The sequence below is a fragment of the Salmo salar genome, chromosome ssa07, assembly GCF_905237065.1.
Source record: "Salmo salar chromosome ssa07, Ssal_v3.1, whole genome shotgun sequence".
NCBI lineage: Eukaryota > Metazoa > Chordata > Actinopteri > Salmoniformes > Salmonidae > Salmo > Salmo salar.
Genome location: NC_059448.1, coordinates 19,770,754 through 19,787,493, shown reverse-complemented (window position 1 = coordinate 19,787,493; position 16,740 = coordinate 19,770,754). Strand labels below are relative to the sequence as shown.

The 16,740-nt window shown below is 41.9% G+C and overlaps 1 protein-coding gene across 17 annotated transcripts in view; it reads right to left on the bottom strand.

Moving 5' to 3' along the window:
* The window catches only part of LOC106608716 (adhesion G protein-coupled receptor L3), a 314,147-nt gene that overhangs the window by 153,468 nt on the left and 143,939 nt on the right, over positions 1-16,740 (bottom strand). For 14 of the 17 annotated variants that reach the window (XM_045721694.1, XM_045721685.1, XM_045721691.1 and 11 more), the window contains 2 exons: positions 9,815-9,829; positions 524-1,333 (listed from right to left, as the gene is read on the bottom strand). In XM_045721694.1, the coding sequence (XP_045577650.1) occupies positions 524-1,333; positions 9,815-9,829 (825 nt within the window). The remainder of the gene's footprint in view (positions 1-523; positions 1,334-9,814; positions 9,830-16,740) is intronic. The other 3 variants (XM_045721689.1, XM_045721690.1, XM_045721692.1) reach the window with 3 other exon arrangements.

The window sequence follows — 16,740 nt, the reverse complement described above, 5'->3', positions numbered from 1 at the left end:
TCGAGGGGTTTAATTAAATGGCAAAAGGAGGATGACACATTGAGGTGTCATATTCCATAGCTAATTATCACCAACTCATACACTCGCAATAGTGCTAACGTGTAACAATACACATACTTCCTCTACATTTACTCTGTTCTTTACTCTCCAATTAAAAAAGCCCACCAATCATAATGTCAAACAAGCTAGGAACATGACAACTGACACTCATAGGCCATGAGTATGAAAGTGAAACCATTTGTATTCAATTACACTTATCGCAACACTGAAATGTGCTAAAATGTATACATTTTGAAAAGTGTTTCACTGACTTAGAGTAAAGACCTTTGAGGAAATGTTAACAAACAGTATGTCTTCTATCCACACACTGTAGCCTCAACAACCTCCTTTTCTCTTCTCCTGCCATCAAAACGACTGCAAGCACTAATAACGTCTACCAAAGATACCAACATTTCTCTGAATTACCAACAAGTTAGTGAAAGACATGAAACATAAGAGCAAAAAAATAAGAATGTGGGCCTACCTGGTCTACCGTCCAAGGCACCAAAGTCCAGCGAGTACTTGACCACGTGGTAATTGTTCCACACATACAGCAGGTTGTCCCGCGGGTTGTAATCCACGGCGGCGATGTACTGGTACGAGTTGGGGAAGGGGATGTCCAGGAAGCCATCTTTACTCAGCTCCGTGTTGTAGATATAGTCAATCTTGTTCCCCGTTGCCTCGTTGTCATCGTCTTCATATACCGACTTCACCACGTAGAGAATCCCGCAGATCATGAAGGAGTTGGAGGCCGAGCGCTTGTCATAGGCGGTGTCCCAGGTTCCTTCCACGCGGAGGGTGTAGGGGTTGAGCTGGCTGATGACGATGCGCCCGTTGTTTTGCTCCGTGGCGTAGATGACCCACAGGCCGTTCTCGTCTACGGCGAGATCGATGTCCGACTTGCCGCCCCAGCGGTACGGCGAGGTGTCGTGGTAGTTGGCGTTGGCGATGATGGCCTCGCCGCTCTTGATGCGCGTGCGCAGGTCAAACTTGACGATGTTGCGCGTGCGCTCCTTGTTGAAGAACAGTGCGCCGTCGTATACTACAAAGCCTGTGCCGTCGACACGGTGCGGTAGTTTGTACGTGGTCGTGGGTCGCCCAGCGATGAAGTCCTCTTTGGAGGAGTACTCGGTCAGCGTGTCCGTGCGGTATGGCGTCCAGGGCATGTAGTAGATCTTGTCGGAGGCCTGGAGGGGGTCCTTACACCAGGCACCGGATTGGTGGTCCGACTCAAAGAGGTGTTCGCTCTGGTACACCCCTCGCAGCAAGCCGGGGCACAGGAATACTGAGGAGCCAAAATGGAGGAAAGACAATGCAGAGAGTTACTTTGGCATGAATGGGACATCAGTATTGGACTACTGCAACTAGAAGGACAAAGAGAGAAATCATTGCTTTCACCTCGACTTAAATTATCAAGACATTAACGAAGTTTACAATGCGTTGGCTTTAATACCTTGTATTGCTTTATGAATGTTCAATAACAAATAGAACAGGGAAAATACAGTGAGCTCCAAAAGTATTGGGGCAGTGACACATTTGTTGATGGTTTTGGCTATGTACTCCAGCACTTTGGATTTGAAATGATACAATGACTATTAAGTTAAGGTGCGGACTGTCAGCAGCAGGTAGCATAGTGGTTAGGGCTTTGGGCCAGTAATCGAAAGTTTGCTAGATCGAATCCCTGAGCTAACAAGGTAAAAATCTGTCCTTCAGCGCCTAAATAAGGCAGTTACCCCACTGTTCCTAGGCCGTCATTGTAAATAAGAATTTGTTCTTAACTGACTTGCCTAGTTAAATTAAGGTTAAATATATATATTTTTTTAATAAAATAAAATTTGAGGGTATGTTCATCCATATCGGGTGAACCATTACAGCAATTCTTGTACATAGTCCCTTCATTTTAGGGGACCAAAAGTCTTGGGACAAATGTACTTGTTTATTAGTCAAAGGTTTAGTATTTGGTTCCATATTCCTAGTACGCAATAATTACATCAAGCTTGTGACTCTACAAACTTGTTGGATGCATTTGCTGTTTGTTTTGGTTGCGTTTCAGATCATTTTGTGCCCATTAGAAACAAATGCTAAAAAATGTATTGTGTCATTTTGGAGTCACTTGTATTGTAAATAAGACTATGTTTTCTAAACACTACTACATTAATGTGGATACTACCATGGTTAAGGATATGAATGAATCGTGAATGATATTTATGCCACTGATTAAAATTCACGATTCATTCAGGATTATCCTCACTCATGGTAGCATCCACATTAATGTAGACGTGTGTAGAAACATATTCTATTCTTATTTACAATAAAAGTGACAACAAAATGACACTACTTTATTTACCATTCATTTCTACTGGGCACAAAATGATCTGAAACACAACCAAAACAGAAAATGCATCCAACAAGCTTGATGTAGTCGTGTGTGCTATGAATATGGAACCAATTACTTAAGTTTTACAACTTTAATACACAAGTGAATTTTTCCCAATGCCTTCAGTCCCCTAAAATGGGGTGATTATGTAAAAAAAGTGCTGTAAAATCCTCAAGTTAAAGCTGCACTTTAACCTCATAGTCATTTTATAATTTAAAATCAGAGCCAAAGTGCAGAGTCAAAACAACCAAATATTGTCACTATTCCAATACTTGGAGCTCACTGTAGCTGTCAATGTTGATTAAATACATAAAAAACTAAGTTTGAGGCTAATATAATTTCGCAACATACACATGTACATACAGTGAGGGAAAAAAAGTATTTGATCTCCAGCTGATTTTGTACATTTGCCCACTGACAAAGAAATGATCAGTCTATAATTTTAATGGTAGGTTTATTTGAACAGTGAGAGACAGAATAACAACAAAAAAATCCAGAAAAACGCATGTCAAAATGGTATAAATTGATTTGCATTTTAATGAGGGAAAAAAGTATTTGACCCAACCTCAATCAGAAAGATTTCTGGCTCCCAGGTGTCTTTTAGACAGGTAACGAGCTGAGATTAGGAGCACACTCTTAAAGGGAGTGCTCCTAATCTCAGTTTGTTACCTGTATAAAAGACACCTGTCCACAGAAGCAATCAATCAATCAGATTCCAAACTCTCCACCATGGCCAAGACCAAAGAGCTCTCCAAGGATGTCAGGGACAAGATTGTAGACCTACACAAGGCTGGAATGGGCTACAAGACCATCGCCAAGCAGCTTGGTGAGGAGGTGACAACAGTTGGTGCAATTATTCGCAAATGGAAGAAACACAAAAGAACTGTCAATCTCCCTCGGCCTAGGGCTCCATGCAAGATCTCACCTCGTGGAGTTGCAATGATCTTGAGAACGGTGAGGAATCAGCCCAGAACTACATGGGAGGATCTTGTCAATGATCTCAAGGCAGCTGGAACCATAGTCACCAAGAAAACAATTGGTAACACACTACGCCGTGAAGGACTGAAATCCTGCAGCGCCCGCAAGGTCCCCCTGCTCAAGAACGCACACATACATGCCTGTCTGAAGTTTGCCAATGAACATCTTAATGATTCAGAGGACAACTGGGTCAAATTGGTGTGGTCAGATGAGACCAAAATGGAGCTCTTTGGCATCAACTCAACTCGCCTTGTTTGGAGGAGGACGAATGCTGCCTATGACCCCAAGAACACCATCCCCACCGTCAAACATAGAGGTGGAAACATTATGCTTTGGCGGTGTTTTTCTGCTAAGGGGACAGGACAACTTCACCGCATCAAAGGGACGATGGACGGGGCCATGTACCGTCAAATCTTGGGTGAGAACCTCCTTCCCTCAGCCAGGGCATTGAAAATGGGCTGTGGATGGGTATTCCAGCATGACAATGACCCAAAACACACGGCCAAGGCAACAAAGGAGTGGCTCAAGAAGAAGCACATGAATGTCCTGGAGTGGCCTAGCCAGTCTCCAGACCTTAATCCCATAGAAAATCTGTGGAGGGAGCTGAAGGTTCGAGTTGCCAAACGTCAGCCTCGAAACCTTAATGACTGAAGATCTGCAAAGAGGACTGGGACAAGATCCCTCCTGAGATGTGGGCAAACCTGGTGGCCAACTACAAGAAACGTCTGACCTTTGATTGCCAACAAGGGTTTTGCCACCAGGTACTAAGTCATGTTTTGCAGAGGGGTCAAATACTTATTTCCCTCATTAAAATGCAAATCATTTTATAACATTTTTGACATGCGCTTTTTTGTTGTTGTTATTCTGTCTCTCACTGTTCAAATAAACCTACCATTAAAATTATAGACTGATCATTTCTTTGTCAGTGGGAAAACTTACAAAATCAGCAGGGGATCAAATACTTTTTTCCCTCACTGTACACACACACATGATTTCTCATTACACCAGCTATCCACATAATTACAAAAGGCATGTAATCAGTGCCAAAATCAATGTAATACAAAAAGCAATACATTCCATCCACTTATTGCATCCATCCCATCTCCTCCGTGCTATCAGTGGTTAAGGAATAACATTAATATGGATGTCTAATACAGAAAAACAAAACATTAAAAGATTTTGATAAATAGTGCAAGCATAATTATTGGCAGCTGGGGCCCGGGAACACAACAATGACTATCAATATTAATACATGAGAATCTTTTTTTCATTACTTCGGACGCTGGAGATATCTTCGGTCTGTGACATTATGATTTAAAATGCATCTGCGTTCTAAACTAATCAGACCCTAACTGGTTTGTACTCAAATCTTATGAAGCGATGCATCATATGAGTCGATAGTGTGCATCCCTTGCCGAAGGTGATTCTGTTTCAAGATCGAGTACTCCTGGACATCCGACTGAGTAAATTTCAAGTTGGCCGTCTTGATAAAAAAATTACATTTGAATTTAAATCCTACTCATACGAATGTAATACACGGAACACGACATTTATTGGAACTACAACAAAACACAGCTTTATCTAAAGGGGAGCAATGACAGTGCCTCTTGAATTTATATTTTTTCAAGTGTTGTAGATTTACTTATGCTCGCTAAAACACTCTAATACCATTTATATGATAACATATATAATCTTATACCATTTAAAATGCAACAATAACACAGATACTGTTAAAAATAGAGATAAGGTTTGAAATAGGTCTATACTTTTAAAAATAATGATTTGACCATAGCATGTGATACTGATTCTAAGAGCAGCACTGGTGTCAAGCGCTAGATGAAAGCAACAAAGAATTAAGATAACTAACTTGGGTGGAAGTGGTAGGCTAAGATTCAGGGTGCAGTACACGAACAATAACAAAAACGGAACGTATGCGAAAGCTTCTATGATTCTGACGGGCGAGGAAGCGGACACAGTCGGTTCTTCCCGGGGATTTGGGCGGAGGTGAAACCAGTGTGCTCGGAGAAGAAAAACAAGCCTTACTCCTCTGTAACCTCTTAAGATTAAACATGTTATCTACTTGCATGTGAATAATATATGGTGATTCCAGCCGTCGACAGCACACCTCTCTTGGCACGCATCTAGACAAGCACAAAAATGCTAAGAGGGTCTCTACGGTTTAAGAAGGCTTTCGAAATCTAATGTGCCCGGTCGGGATTCCTCTACTGACAGGACAGAAACCGGGCTGGTTGTGTCCCAAATAACACACTGATCCAAATTTAAGCTCTGGTTGAAAGTAATGCACTATATAGGGAGGAGGATGTCATTTGGGACGAACATGGAGCTTTGAAGAGGCCGTTAGAAATGGATCCCAACACCCCAGACAAGGAGGTAAGTGACAGTGAAGGTTATTAGAAAGGAAACAAGGAATTAACAAGTGGCGGTGAGAGAAAACATGTCTTAACAATAATAATTGGTGATAATTACAAGCGTTCATTGGTCAGATATGCTCCTCTTTGCTTCAATTACTTACATTTGCATCATCTAGCTATTTAGAGGGAACTCTACTGTGAACAACTGCAAATGACTGATTCAGTGGTTAAACTAGGGGAGTACATAGCATAGCTGGTAGACAGCAGTTGAAACCACAGAGAGCTTATGAAGCCTATATGATCCTATATGTATACTGAACAAAAATATAAACACAACATGCAACAATTTCAAAGATTTTACTGAGTTACAGTTCATATAAGGAAATCAGTCAATTGAAATTAATTCATTAGGGCCTAGTATATGGATTTCACATGATTGGGCAGGGGTGCAGACATGGGTGGGCTTGGGAGGGCATAGGCCCAACCACTTGAGAGCCAGATGTGGAGGTCCTGGGCTGGCGTGGTTACATGTGGTGTGTGTTTGTGAGTCCGGTTGGACGTACTGCCAAATTCTCTAAAACAATGTTGGAGGCAGCTTATGGTAGAGAAATGAACCTTACATTTTCTGGCAACAGCTCTGGTGGACATTCCTCCAGTCAGCATGCCAATTGCACACTCCCTCAAAACTTGAGACATCTGTGGCGTTGTGTGACAAAACGGCACATTTTAGAGTGGCTGTTTAATTGTCCCCAGCGAAAGGTGCACCTGTGTAATGACCATGCTGTTTAATCAGCTTCTTGGTATGCCACACTTGTTAGGTGGATGGAATATCTTGGCAAAGGAGAAATGCTCACAAACAGGAATGTAAACACATTTGTGAGAAATAAGCTTTTTGTGCATATGGAACACTTCTGGGATATTTTATTTCAGCTCATGAAACATGGCACCAACACTACACAAGTTGTGTTTATATTTATGTTCAGTATAATTCTATGGTTAAAACATAACCTGGTCTCAGAGCATTTCATATTATTCTGTATGGAAATCCGAGGCACTCGATTTAGTATGATATGTTACGTATGGTATGTATTAACTTGTGGATGTCCATCACCCATTTCATATGATATGTTATGAATTACAATTCGTATTAAATGTTTTTGTAAAACGTACAATATGTTACGAATTTGCTAAACGTGTGATATATTACGAAATCTAGCTAGCTCACTAACGTTAGCTAAGCTAGGGGTTAGGGTTACGTTTAGGAGTTCGGTTAAAGGGTTAAGTTTAGGGTTAGGGGAAGAGTTAGTTAAAAGGGTTATGGTTAGGGGAAGGGTTAGCTAACATGCTAAGTTGTTGCAAAACAGATATAAAGTAGTAAGTAGTTGAACGGTTGCTAATTAGCTAAAATGCTAAAGTTGTCCGTGATGAGATTTGAACTCGCAACCACCCTACTTTCATTTTTGACAATAGTTTTTGCCTTAAGTAACCATCGGTCTTATGTAACCATAACAAATATAACATATCATACTAAATTGAGTGTCTCGGATTTACATACTCTACCGGTCAAAAGTTTTAAAATACCTACTCATTCTAATGTTTTTCTTTATTTTTACTATTTTCTACATTGTAGAATAATAGTGAAGACATCAAAACTATGAAATAACACATATGGAATCATGTAGTAACAAGAAAAAGTGTTAAACAAATCAAAATATATTTTACATTTGAGATTCTTCAAAGTAGCCACCCTTTGCCTTGATGACAGCTTTGCACACTTTTGGCATTCTGTCAACCAGCTTCACCTGGAATGCTTTTCCAACAGTCTTGAAGGAGTTTCCACACATGCTGAGCACTTGTTGGCTGCTTTTCCTTCACTCTGCGGTCCGACTCATCCCAAACCATCTCAATTTGGTTGAGGTCGGGGGATTGTGGAGGCCAGGTCATCTGATGCAGCACTCCATCACTCTCCTTCTTGGTAAAATAGCCCTTACACAGTCTGGGGTGTGTTGGGTCATTGTCCTGTTGAAAAACAAAAATGATATGCCACTAAGCCCAAACCAGATGGGATGGTGTATTGCTGCTGAATGCTGTGGTAGCCCGCTGGTTGAGTGTGCCTTGAATTCTAAATCACAGACAGTGTCACCAGCAAAGCACCCCCACACCATAACACCTACTCCTCCATGCTTTTCGGTGGGAAATACACATGCGGAGTTCATCCATTCATGCACACTGCGCCTCACAAATACATAGCGGTTGGAACCAAAAACCACCAATTTGGACTCCAGACCAAAGCACATAACTTCCACCGTTCTAATTTCCATTGATTGTGTTTCTTGGCCAAAGCATGTCTCTTCTTATTGGTGTCCTTTAGTACTGGTTTCTTTGCAGCAATTTGACCATGAAGGACTCCTCTGAACAGTTGGGGTCTTCCATTCCTGTGGCGGTCCTCATGAGAGCCAGTTTCATCATAGTGCTTGATGGTTTTTGCAACTGCACTTGAAGAAACTTTCAAAGTTCATGAAATTTTCTGGATTGACTGACCTTCATGTCTTATAGTAATGATGGACTGTAATTTCTCTTTGCTTATTTCAGCTGTTCTTGCCATAAGATGAACTTGGTCTTTTACCAAATAGGGCTATCTTCTGTATACCCCCCACCTACCTTGTCACAACACAACTGATTGCTCAAACACATTAAAATAAATTCCACAAATTAACTTATTACAAGGCACACCTGTTAATTGAAATGCATTCCAGGTGACTTCCTCAGGAAGCTGGTTGAGAGAATTCCAAGAGTGTGCAAAGCTGTCATCAAGGCAAAGGGTGGCAATTTGAAGAATTTCAAATATAACATTTTGATTTGTTTAAACACTTTTTTGTTTACTACATGATTCCATTTGTGTTATTTCATAGTTTTCAGGTCTTCACTATTATTCTACAATGTAGAAAATAGTAAAAATAAAGAAAAACCCTTGAATGAGTATGTGTTCTAAAACGTTTGTTTTAGTATACATACTAATATGAAATGCTCTGAGACCAGGTTGTGAAAAGGTTATAGCTCAACATAACATTTTAGCCAAAGACATTTTATGTTAGTGTCAAAATGTTGATGTGGATATTTGTTCTATGGGTGCGCCCTGAACTTAAACATGACTTGATTTCTCAAGGGCCAGGGCCAAAACATAAAAACAACAACTACTTCCACAAAACTGGATCTCGGGCTCAGGTGCAGTAGTAGACTATCCTATCATGTAGCATGTCAAATCCATAATATATTAACATATGGGTGTCTTAGTACATTCTGCCATATTGACTGGGAGTCACTGAAGGTTACAACATCATCATGTTAGGCCTATAATCTGAAATTCTGACAGTTTATTGAGCGAGGCTATTGATTGGCTTCCACACATCTGGTTTTTAATATGCTGCTGCTGAGTAACATGAACAGAATAACTTTCAATTACCTCGGAAATAGAATGTTCTGGATATATAAAGATGGTGAATGAAAGATATGGAGTGGGGTGCATGTGAAGTGTATTACGGTAGAAAGAAAGTCATCCATTTTACTATGTTAAGGGACATTTTGACCATGTTAATGCAGTGCTATTGTCAAAACACTATCCGAAAAATTCTAAACATTAAAATGTGACTTTTATCTGTACAATTGAAATAATATTTGCCTTGCATGAACCTCATAGAATTTCATCATAGGTTCTGTATTCTACAAGTTTCCTTACAAGTGTTGGCAGTGTTTTAGTCTAGATTGATTGACACTAGCGCCTTTTACATAAAAAATAAATAAAAATGGAGACCACTTTTACCATTACCAATGATATTACTTGATGTTGGACCCCACCTTTTTTATGAGAAAGAACATTACAGACATGGTTATCACTACCAGTAGACACATTAAATTAGCAGACATGAGAAGGTCATTAAAAAGCAGATGGATGACACAAGAGAAAAGCTGCTATGGCAACCCCCATCACCAAGCAAAGCATGAATCCCAGTGAACTCTAGGTGAAATAAAGGAGTGGGCATTTAGTTACCTTTTTGTTCCACTTCTATTTTAGGCATGAGGAGAGAAAAGAAGAGAGAGAGAGAGATACAGAATAGATTAATGATGCGATAATTGGCAAAAGAGTCAAGTTTACCTCAGCAGGTCAAACACATTGGAACAATAGCACAGTGGATCATGATGTTGGTTAGTAGCAGAGTAGTTGTGACCAAACATTCAATAATAAAGCTCTGGGAAGGAAATGTGTCGCTTGTCACACACAGCCTGTGGGGGAAAAGAGAGATTAAGTAATATCTTTAGACGCGTGAACACGGCTTTGAAGTGATGAGAACTCCAAGTTGGAGGGAGGGAGAGAGAGAAAAAACAAAAAACGCTAAATGACTTGTCCAGAAGTCAACTCCAGAGGCGTTCATTAAAAACTGCAGAACATACGGTTGCATTCCATATAGACTCCTTCAGTCTGGCTGAACGCTCGTTCAGGAGTCACACGAGAGGGAACACGAGAGCATCACGTGCAGATTGGAAGAACAAAAACACATTTTATTTAAATTGATAACTGGTGATTTATCACCAGTGGGTTGATAAGGCTATAACAATTAATAGCATATGGCCACCTCCATTATAGAGCGAGCAGGAGAGAAGGGACGCAAATGTAATCGTTTGTTCATATGGCAAATTCCCTTTGCAGATGCGAAACTGTCGACAACCATCACAAGTAATTGTTGAATCAATCATAACGACAGCAAACAAGCAAACCTGTGCCTATCTATGCTAGGGAAGCCGGACAGACAGACCAACAATGTCTATGTTTTTGTATGATTCACTTGTGTTACGTATGGATTCACGCTGCTATTCAACCTCCTCATTGTATACACTGATTGTATGGTCTTCTGGTGAGGAGTGGCGGGACTTTAACGTACAGTGGCATGTAGCCCTGTTCGCCAGCCATGTGTGTCAAAGACTGTCCAGTGAGACTAAGTGCAATATTACTGTACGGTTTCAATTTGAACTTTATTCAGTAATCATTGTTGTAGATACCTCTAGTCGGTGTATGCTGGTATAGAAGGGCTTGCTTGCTGGTCTAAGACTTGCAAGCAAGTCTAAATGTAATATCAATACTGTATGTAGCAAAATGATTGCAGCAATTGTTGCACTTAAAAACTAGATGATTATCTAGACATGTATTTGCTGTAGGTCTCTGTGGTCTGTGCTTCGAAGTTTCCACTAGGTAAAGATCTTGGATCAGCTTCCCCTCCCCAAATTCTAACCTTAACCATTAGTGAGTGTAATAACCTGTCCAGGTACTGCGGTCGATAATTAGCCGACTGGCTAAAATCGACATTTTCCAAAATGTTGATTAACGTGCACCGTTCCTGTAAAAATAAAAGTAATAAAGTAAAGTTTAGGGGCAACTTCACCCTTAGGCCTCACTCTCCCTTATCTGAGATATCTACTGCAGCCCTCATCCTCCACATACAACACCCGTTCTGCCAGTCACAATCTGCTAAAGGTCCCCAAAGCACACACATCCCTGGGTCGCTCCTCTTTTCAGTTCGCTGCAGCTAGCGACTGGAACGAGCTGCAACAAAACACTCAAACTGGACAGTTTTATCTCAATCTCTTCATTCAAAGACTCAATCATGAATACTATTACTGACAGTTGTGGCTGCTTTGCGTGATGTATTGTTGTCTCTGCCTTCTTGCCCTTTGTGCTGTTGTCTGTGCCCAACAATTTTTGTACCCTGTTTTGTGCTTCTACCATGTTGTGCTGCTGCCATGTTGTGTTGCTACCATGCTGTGTTTTCATGCGTTGCTGCCATGCTATGTTGCTGCCATGCTAAGTCTTTCTTTATGTAGTGTTGTGGTGTCTCTCTTGTCGTGATGTGTGTTTTGTCCTATATTTTTATTTAATTCATTTTTAATCCCAGCCCCCATCCCCGCAGGAGGCCTTTTGCCTTTTGGTAGGCCATCACTGTAAATAAGAATTTGTTCTTAACTGACTAGCCTAGCTAAATAAAGGTTAAATAAATAAACTAAAAGAAATACTCCATAAGGTTCTAGTCTATAAGGGGCTGGTTCCCTGGTGGGGTTAACGGCAGGACAGGCATCTGCCCCCATGGGACTGCTCCCCTCCCCTAATGCTAGATCTAATAAAACCAAATTAACCCCAGTTAGCAGGGCAGTTCCTCCTCAAAACTGAGGGGGAAGAGAGAGGGGGCGGGGCACAGAGAGAGTCAGAAAGACATTTTAAAAAACAGAGAGAGGGTAGGAGAGGAAGAGAGTGAAGCACAGAAAGAGAAAGAAAGTGAGTCAAAACTGGATATTGAGGAAGAGAGAAAGGCACAGAGATACATTGAAGAACAAGAACAAAAGGGGAAGAGAGAGGGGGAGAGATTGAGAGAGAAGATTTAATTATGTTTTCAAAAAGACTCATACTGTGCCTGACCACGCACCGTTGATATGGCAACTCAATATATTCTGATCCCTTGTTGTTCGGGCTTGATCTTCACAAAGCGTTAGGAATGATCAATTCAGCCATATTTCAGCTACAGTGTATCAATGATGACCACAGCTTGAAACTGGGAATGGATGAGCACACAGAACACAAACACAGCGTGTTTGAGGGAATCAGTCGGAGCAAAGGCGAGAACTCATCTTGATTATTGAGGGCTTGTTTCCCAGATGTTCCAGCATGCTCAACGGAGAATCTCCATCGAAAATGAGTAGTTTGGGGTGCAAGGTGATTTCCAAATCAGTGATTCTGTGCAGTCTGACAGCAATGTAGTTGATCTCAAACAAGCATTATTTAACAACACACATTACGAAATGAATCTAGGTAAACAGACAATGTCAACCTCTCACATTAAACTCTAATCTTCCACCAGACCATTAGCTACCACACAATATAAAGGCAGGGTGTTACTGTATTTGTTTGAGTGATCGCTAGCGATTGCGAGGTAGGGTAACGGTCTATAACAAAACCCATTAGCGCTTTAAGAGATGGCGGGATGGCGAAGCGACGGACGACCAAGTAGCAGCGGGACACGCCGGGGATCTTCGTCGCAATACGCAGCCGCGTCCGTGGTTACACGTTACCCATGTTTCCTGTCATCGCTCGTCAGAACGGAATATTCGGTGTACGTCCCCAAGGTCAAACATGAAATCTCTTGGGCTGTTTTAGATTATTTATCTAGCGGTGGCGTGGTTGGGATAGTAGCGACATAGCCGGAATATCTAAGTTCAGTGGCACTAAGATAAAAGAATGGAATGAAGGAGGGAATATGGAGAGACGGGAGAATTGATTCATATGAAAAGGCGCTTACCCCATTGTGACCTTAATACAATTTTGGTCATGGTTGTCATCGAGTCATTAAAATGCACTCTACTCACTCTCTCTTCCTCCCGCTCTCCCTTCCCCTCCCCAAGATAAGTGCAGAGGGAAAGAAACAGAAGACAATGTAAAACAGAGTGTACTAAGTGGACTGGCACAGCCAAGCGATCTTCTCAAAGCAGAATGGTTTATGGATATATCCTCTCCAAATCAGACTGATATGCCATGGATAGCAATGCATTTAGACAGTTTAGAGAGAGTATCATACAGAAATGCCACTTCAACAACTTTTAGCAGTACATTTATCTTGGTCAAGAAGAGGACCCTTATGAACCCTACTAGCGTTGGATCGACAACAGCTTCGACGTAGAACAGGAGCAGAAGTCTTCAGGGATACAACGTATGACCTTCCGGCACAGTGGAGTGAATGTAAAATGGCTTCCAGGCCAAACACAGCCTCTGCTGCACTAGAGTAGATATATTCATTGTCTATTTTCATATTTGGCCAAGGGCACAAACAGCAAGGTCTTTCCTGCTATCTGCTGAAGCAGAGGTCGTATACAATTATCCCAGAAATAGATTCCTAGTTGTTATTCCTGTAAATATACATGGTAGACATAGTGTCATGTGTTGATGGCTGTGATGGAGAAGATGGTGACCAAGGTGACGATACCTTTCGTTTCATTCTAATGTGTAAGATCGTCATCTACCACCGACTACGATGTCTAATATTCAACACAGCTGTAACTGCAGCATTTCAACACCAAGTAATTCACCATGCAAAACGCAGACCCGTCAAAAGGGCATATGGTCTCAAGTGAATCTAATTGGTCAAGCTGCCCTATCAAATCAAATAAGCCGCTTGGACACCCTATGCATTCTTATTAGGAAAATGACGTTGATATCTTAAGAGAATGTCGCTTTTTATGTAGAGGCATTTAGTGATTTCCATCAATATGGACAACCTTAACGCTATATGACACTGCAAATGAACACCGCATATTCATTTAATGTTGAGTCATGCCCCCCTCCGTCCTAAATAATAATACCATTTATTTGTAACACGCTTTTCAAAATCCCCCCAAAAATGTGACGAAAAAATACATGAAAATAATAATAATCAAAGTATTTAATACATGTACGCTACCGGTCAAAAGTTTTAGAGCACCAACTCATTCAAGGGTTTTTCTTTATTTTTACTATTTTCTACATTGTAGAATAATAGTGAAGACAATAAAACTATGAAATAACAAAAAGTGTAAAAAAATAAATAAAATAAAAATATTATATATATATATATATATACTGCTCAAAAAAATAAAGGGAACACTAAAATAACACATCCTAGATCTGAATGAATGAAATAATCTTATTAAATACTTTTTTCTTTACATAGTTGAATGTGCTGACAACGAAATCACACAAAAATAATCAATGGAAATCCAATTTATCAACCCATGGAGGTCTGGATTTGGAGTCACACTCAAAATTAAAGTGGAAAACCACACTACAGGCTGATCCAACTTTGATGTAATGTCCTTAAAACAAGTCAAAATGAGGCTCAGTAGTGTGTGTGGCCTCCACGTGCCTGTATGACCTCCCTACAACGCCTGGGCATGCTCCTGATGAGGTGGCGGATGGTCTCCTGAGGGATCTCCTCCCAGACCTGGACTAAAGCATCCGCCAACTCCTGGACAGTCTGTGGTGCAACGTGGCGTTGGTGGATGGAGCGAGACATGATGTCCCAGATGTGCTCAATTGGATTCAGGTCTGGGGAACGGGTGGGCCAGTCCATAGCATCAATGCCTTCCTCTTGCAGAAACTGCTGACACACTCCAGCCACATGAGGTCTAGCATTGTCTTGCATTAGGAGGAACCCAGGGCCAACCGCACCAGCATATGGTCTCACAAGGGGTCTGAGGATCTCATCTCGGTACCTAATGGCAGTCAGGCTACCTCTGGTGAGCACATGGAGGGCTGTGCGGCCCCCCAAAGAAATGCCACCCCACACCATGACTGACCCACCGCCAAACCGGTCATGCTAGAGAATGTTGCAGGCAGCAGAACGTTCTCCACGGCGTCTCCAGACTCTGTCACATGTGCTCAGTGTGAACCTGCTTCATCTGTGAAGAGCACAGGGCGCCAGTGGCGAATTTGCCAATCTTGGTGTTCTCTGGCAAATGCCAAACGTCCTGCACGGTGTTGTGCAGTAAGCACAACCCCCACCTGTGGACGTCGGGCCCTCATACCACCCTCATGGAGTCTGTTTCTGACCATTTGAGCAGACATATGCACGTTTGTGGCCTGCTGGAGGTCATTTTGCAGGGCTCTGGCAGTGCTCCTCCTGCTCCTCCTTGCACAAAGGCAGAGGTAGCGGTCCTGCTGCTGGGTTGTTGCCCTCCTACGGCCTCCTCCACATCTCCTGATGTACTGGCCTGTCTCCTGGTAGCGCCTCCATGCTCTGGACACTACGCTGACAGACACAGCAAACCTTCTTGCCACAGCTCGCATTGATGTGCCATCCTGGATGAGCTGCACTACCTGAGCCACTTGTGTGGGTTGTAGACTCCGTCTCATGCTACCACTAGAGTGAAAGCACCGCCAGCATTCAAAAGTGACCAAAACATCAGCCAGGAAGCATAAGAACTGAGAAGTGGTCTGTGGTCACCACCTGCCGAACCACTCCTTTATTGGGGGTGTCTTGCTAATTGCCTATAATTTCCACCTGTTGTCTATTCCATTTGCACAACAGCATTTGAAATGTATTGTCAATCAGTGTTGCTTCCTAAGTGGACAGTTTGATTTCACAGAAGTGTGATTGACTTGGAGTTACATTGTGTTGTTTAAGTGTTCCCTTTATTTTTTTGAGCAGTGTATATATATATATATATATATTCTTCAAATAGCCACCCTTTGCCATGATGACAGCTTTGCACACTCTTGGCATTTTCTCAACCAGCTTCACCAAGAATGCTTTTACAACAGTCTTGAAGTAGTTCTCACATATGCTGAGCACTTGTTGGCTGCTTTTCCTTCAATCTGCGGTCCGACTCATCCCAAACCATCTCAATTTGGTTGAGGTCGGGGATTGTGGAGGCCAGGTCATCTGATGCAGCACTCCATCACTCTCCTTCTTGGTAAAATAGCCCTTACACAGCTTGGAGGTGTGTTGGGTCACTGTCCTGTTGAAAAACAAATGATAGTCCCACTAAGCCCAAACCAGATGGGATGGCGTATCACTGCAGAATGCTGTGGTAGCCACGCTGGTTAAGTGTTCTAAATAAATCACAGACAGTGTCACCAGCAAAGCACCCCCACACCATAACACCTCCTCCTCCATGCTTTACGGTGGGAAATACACATGCAGATATCATCCGTTCACCCACACCACGTCTCACAAGGACACGGTTGTTGGAACCAAAGATCTTCAATTTGTACTCCAGACCAAAGGACAGATTTCCACTGGTCTAATGTCCATTGCTCGTGTTTCTTGGCCCAAGCAAGTCTCTTCTTATTATTGCAGTCCATGGTAATGTTTTCTTTGCAGCAATTCTACCATGAATGCCTGATTCACACAGTGTCCTCTGAACAGTTGATGTTGAGATGTGTCGGTTACTTGAACTCTG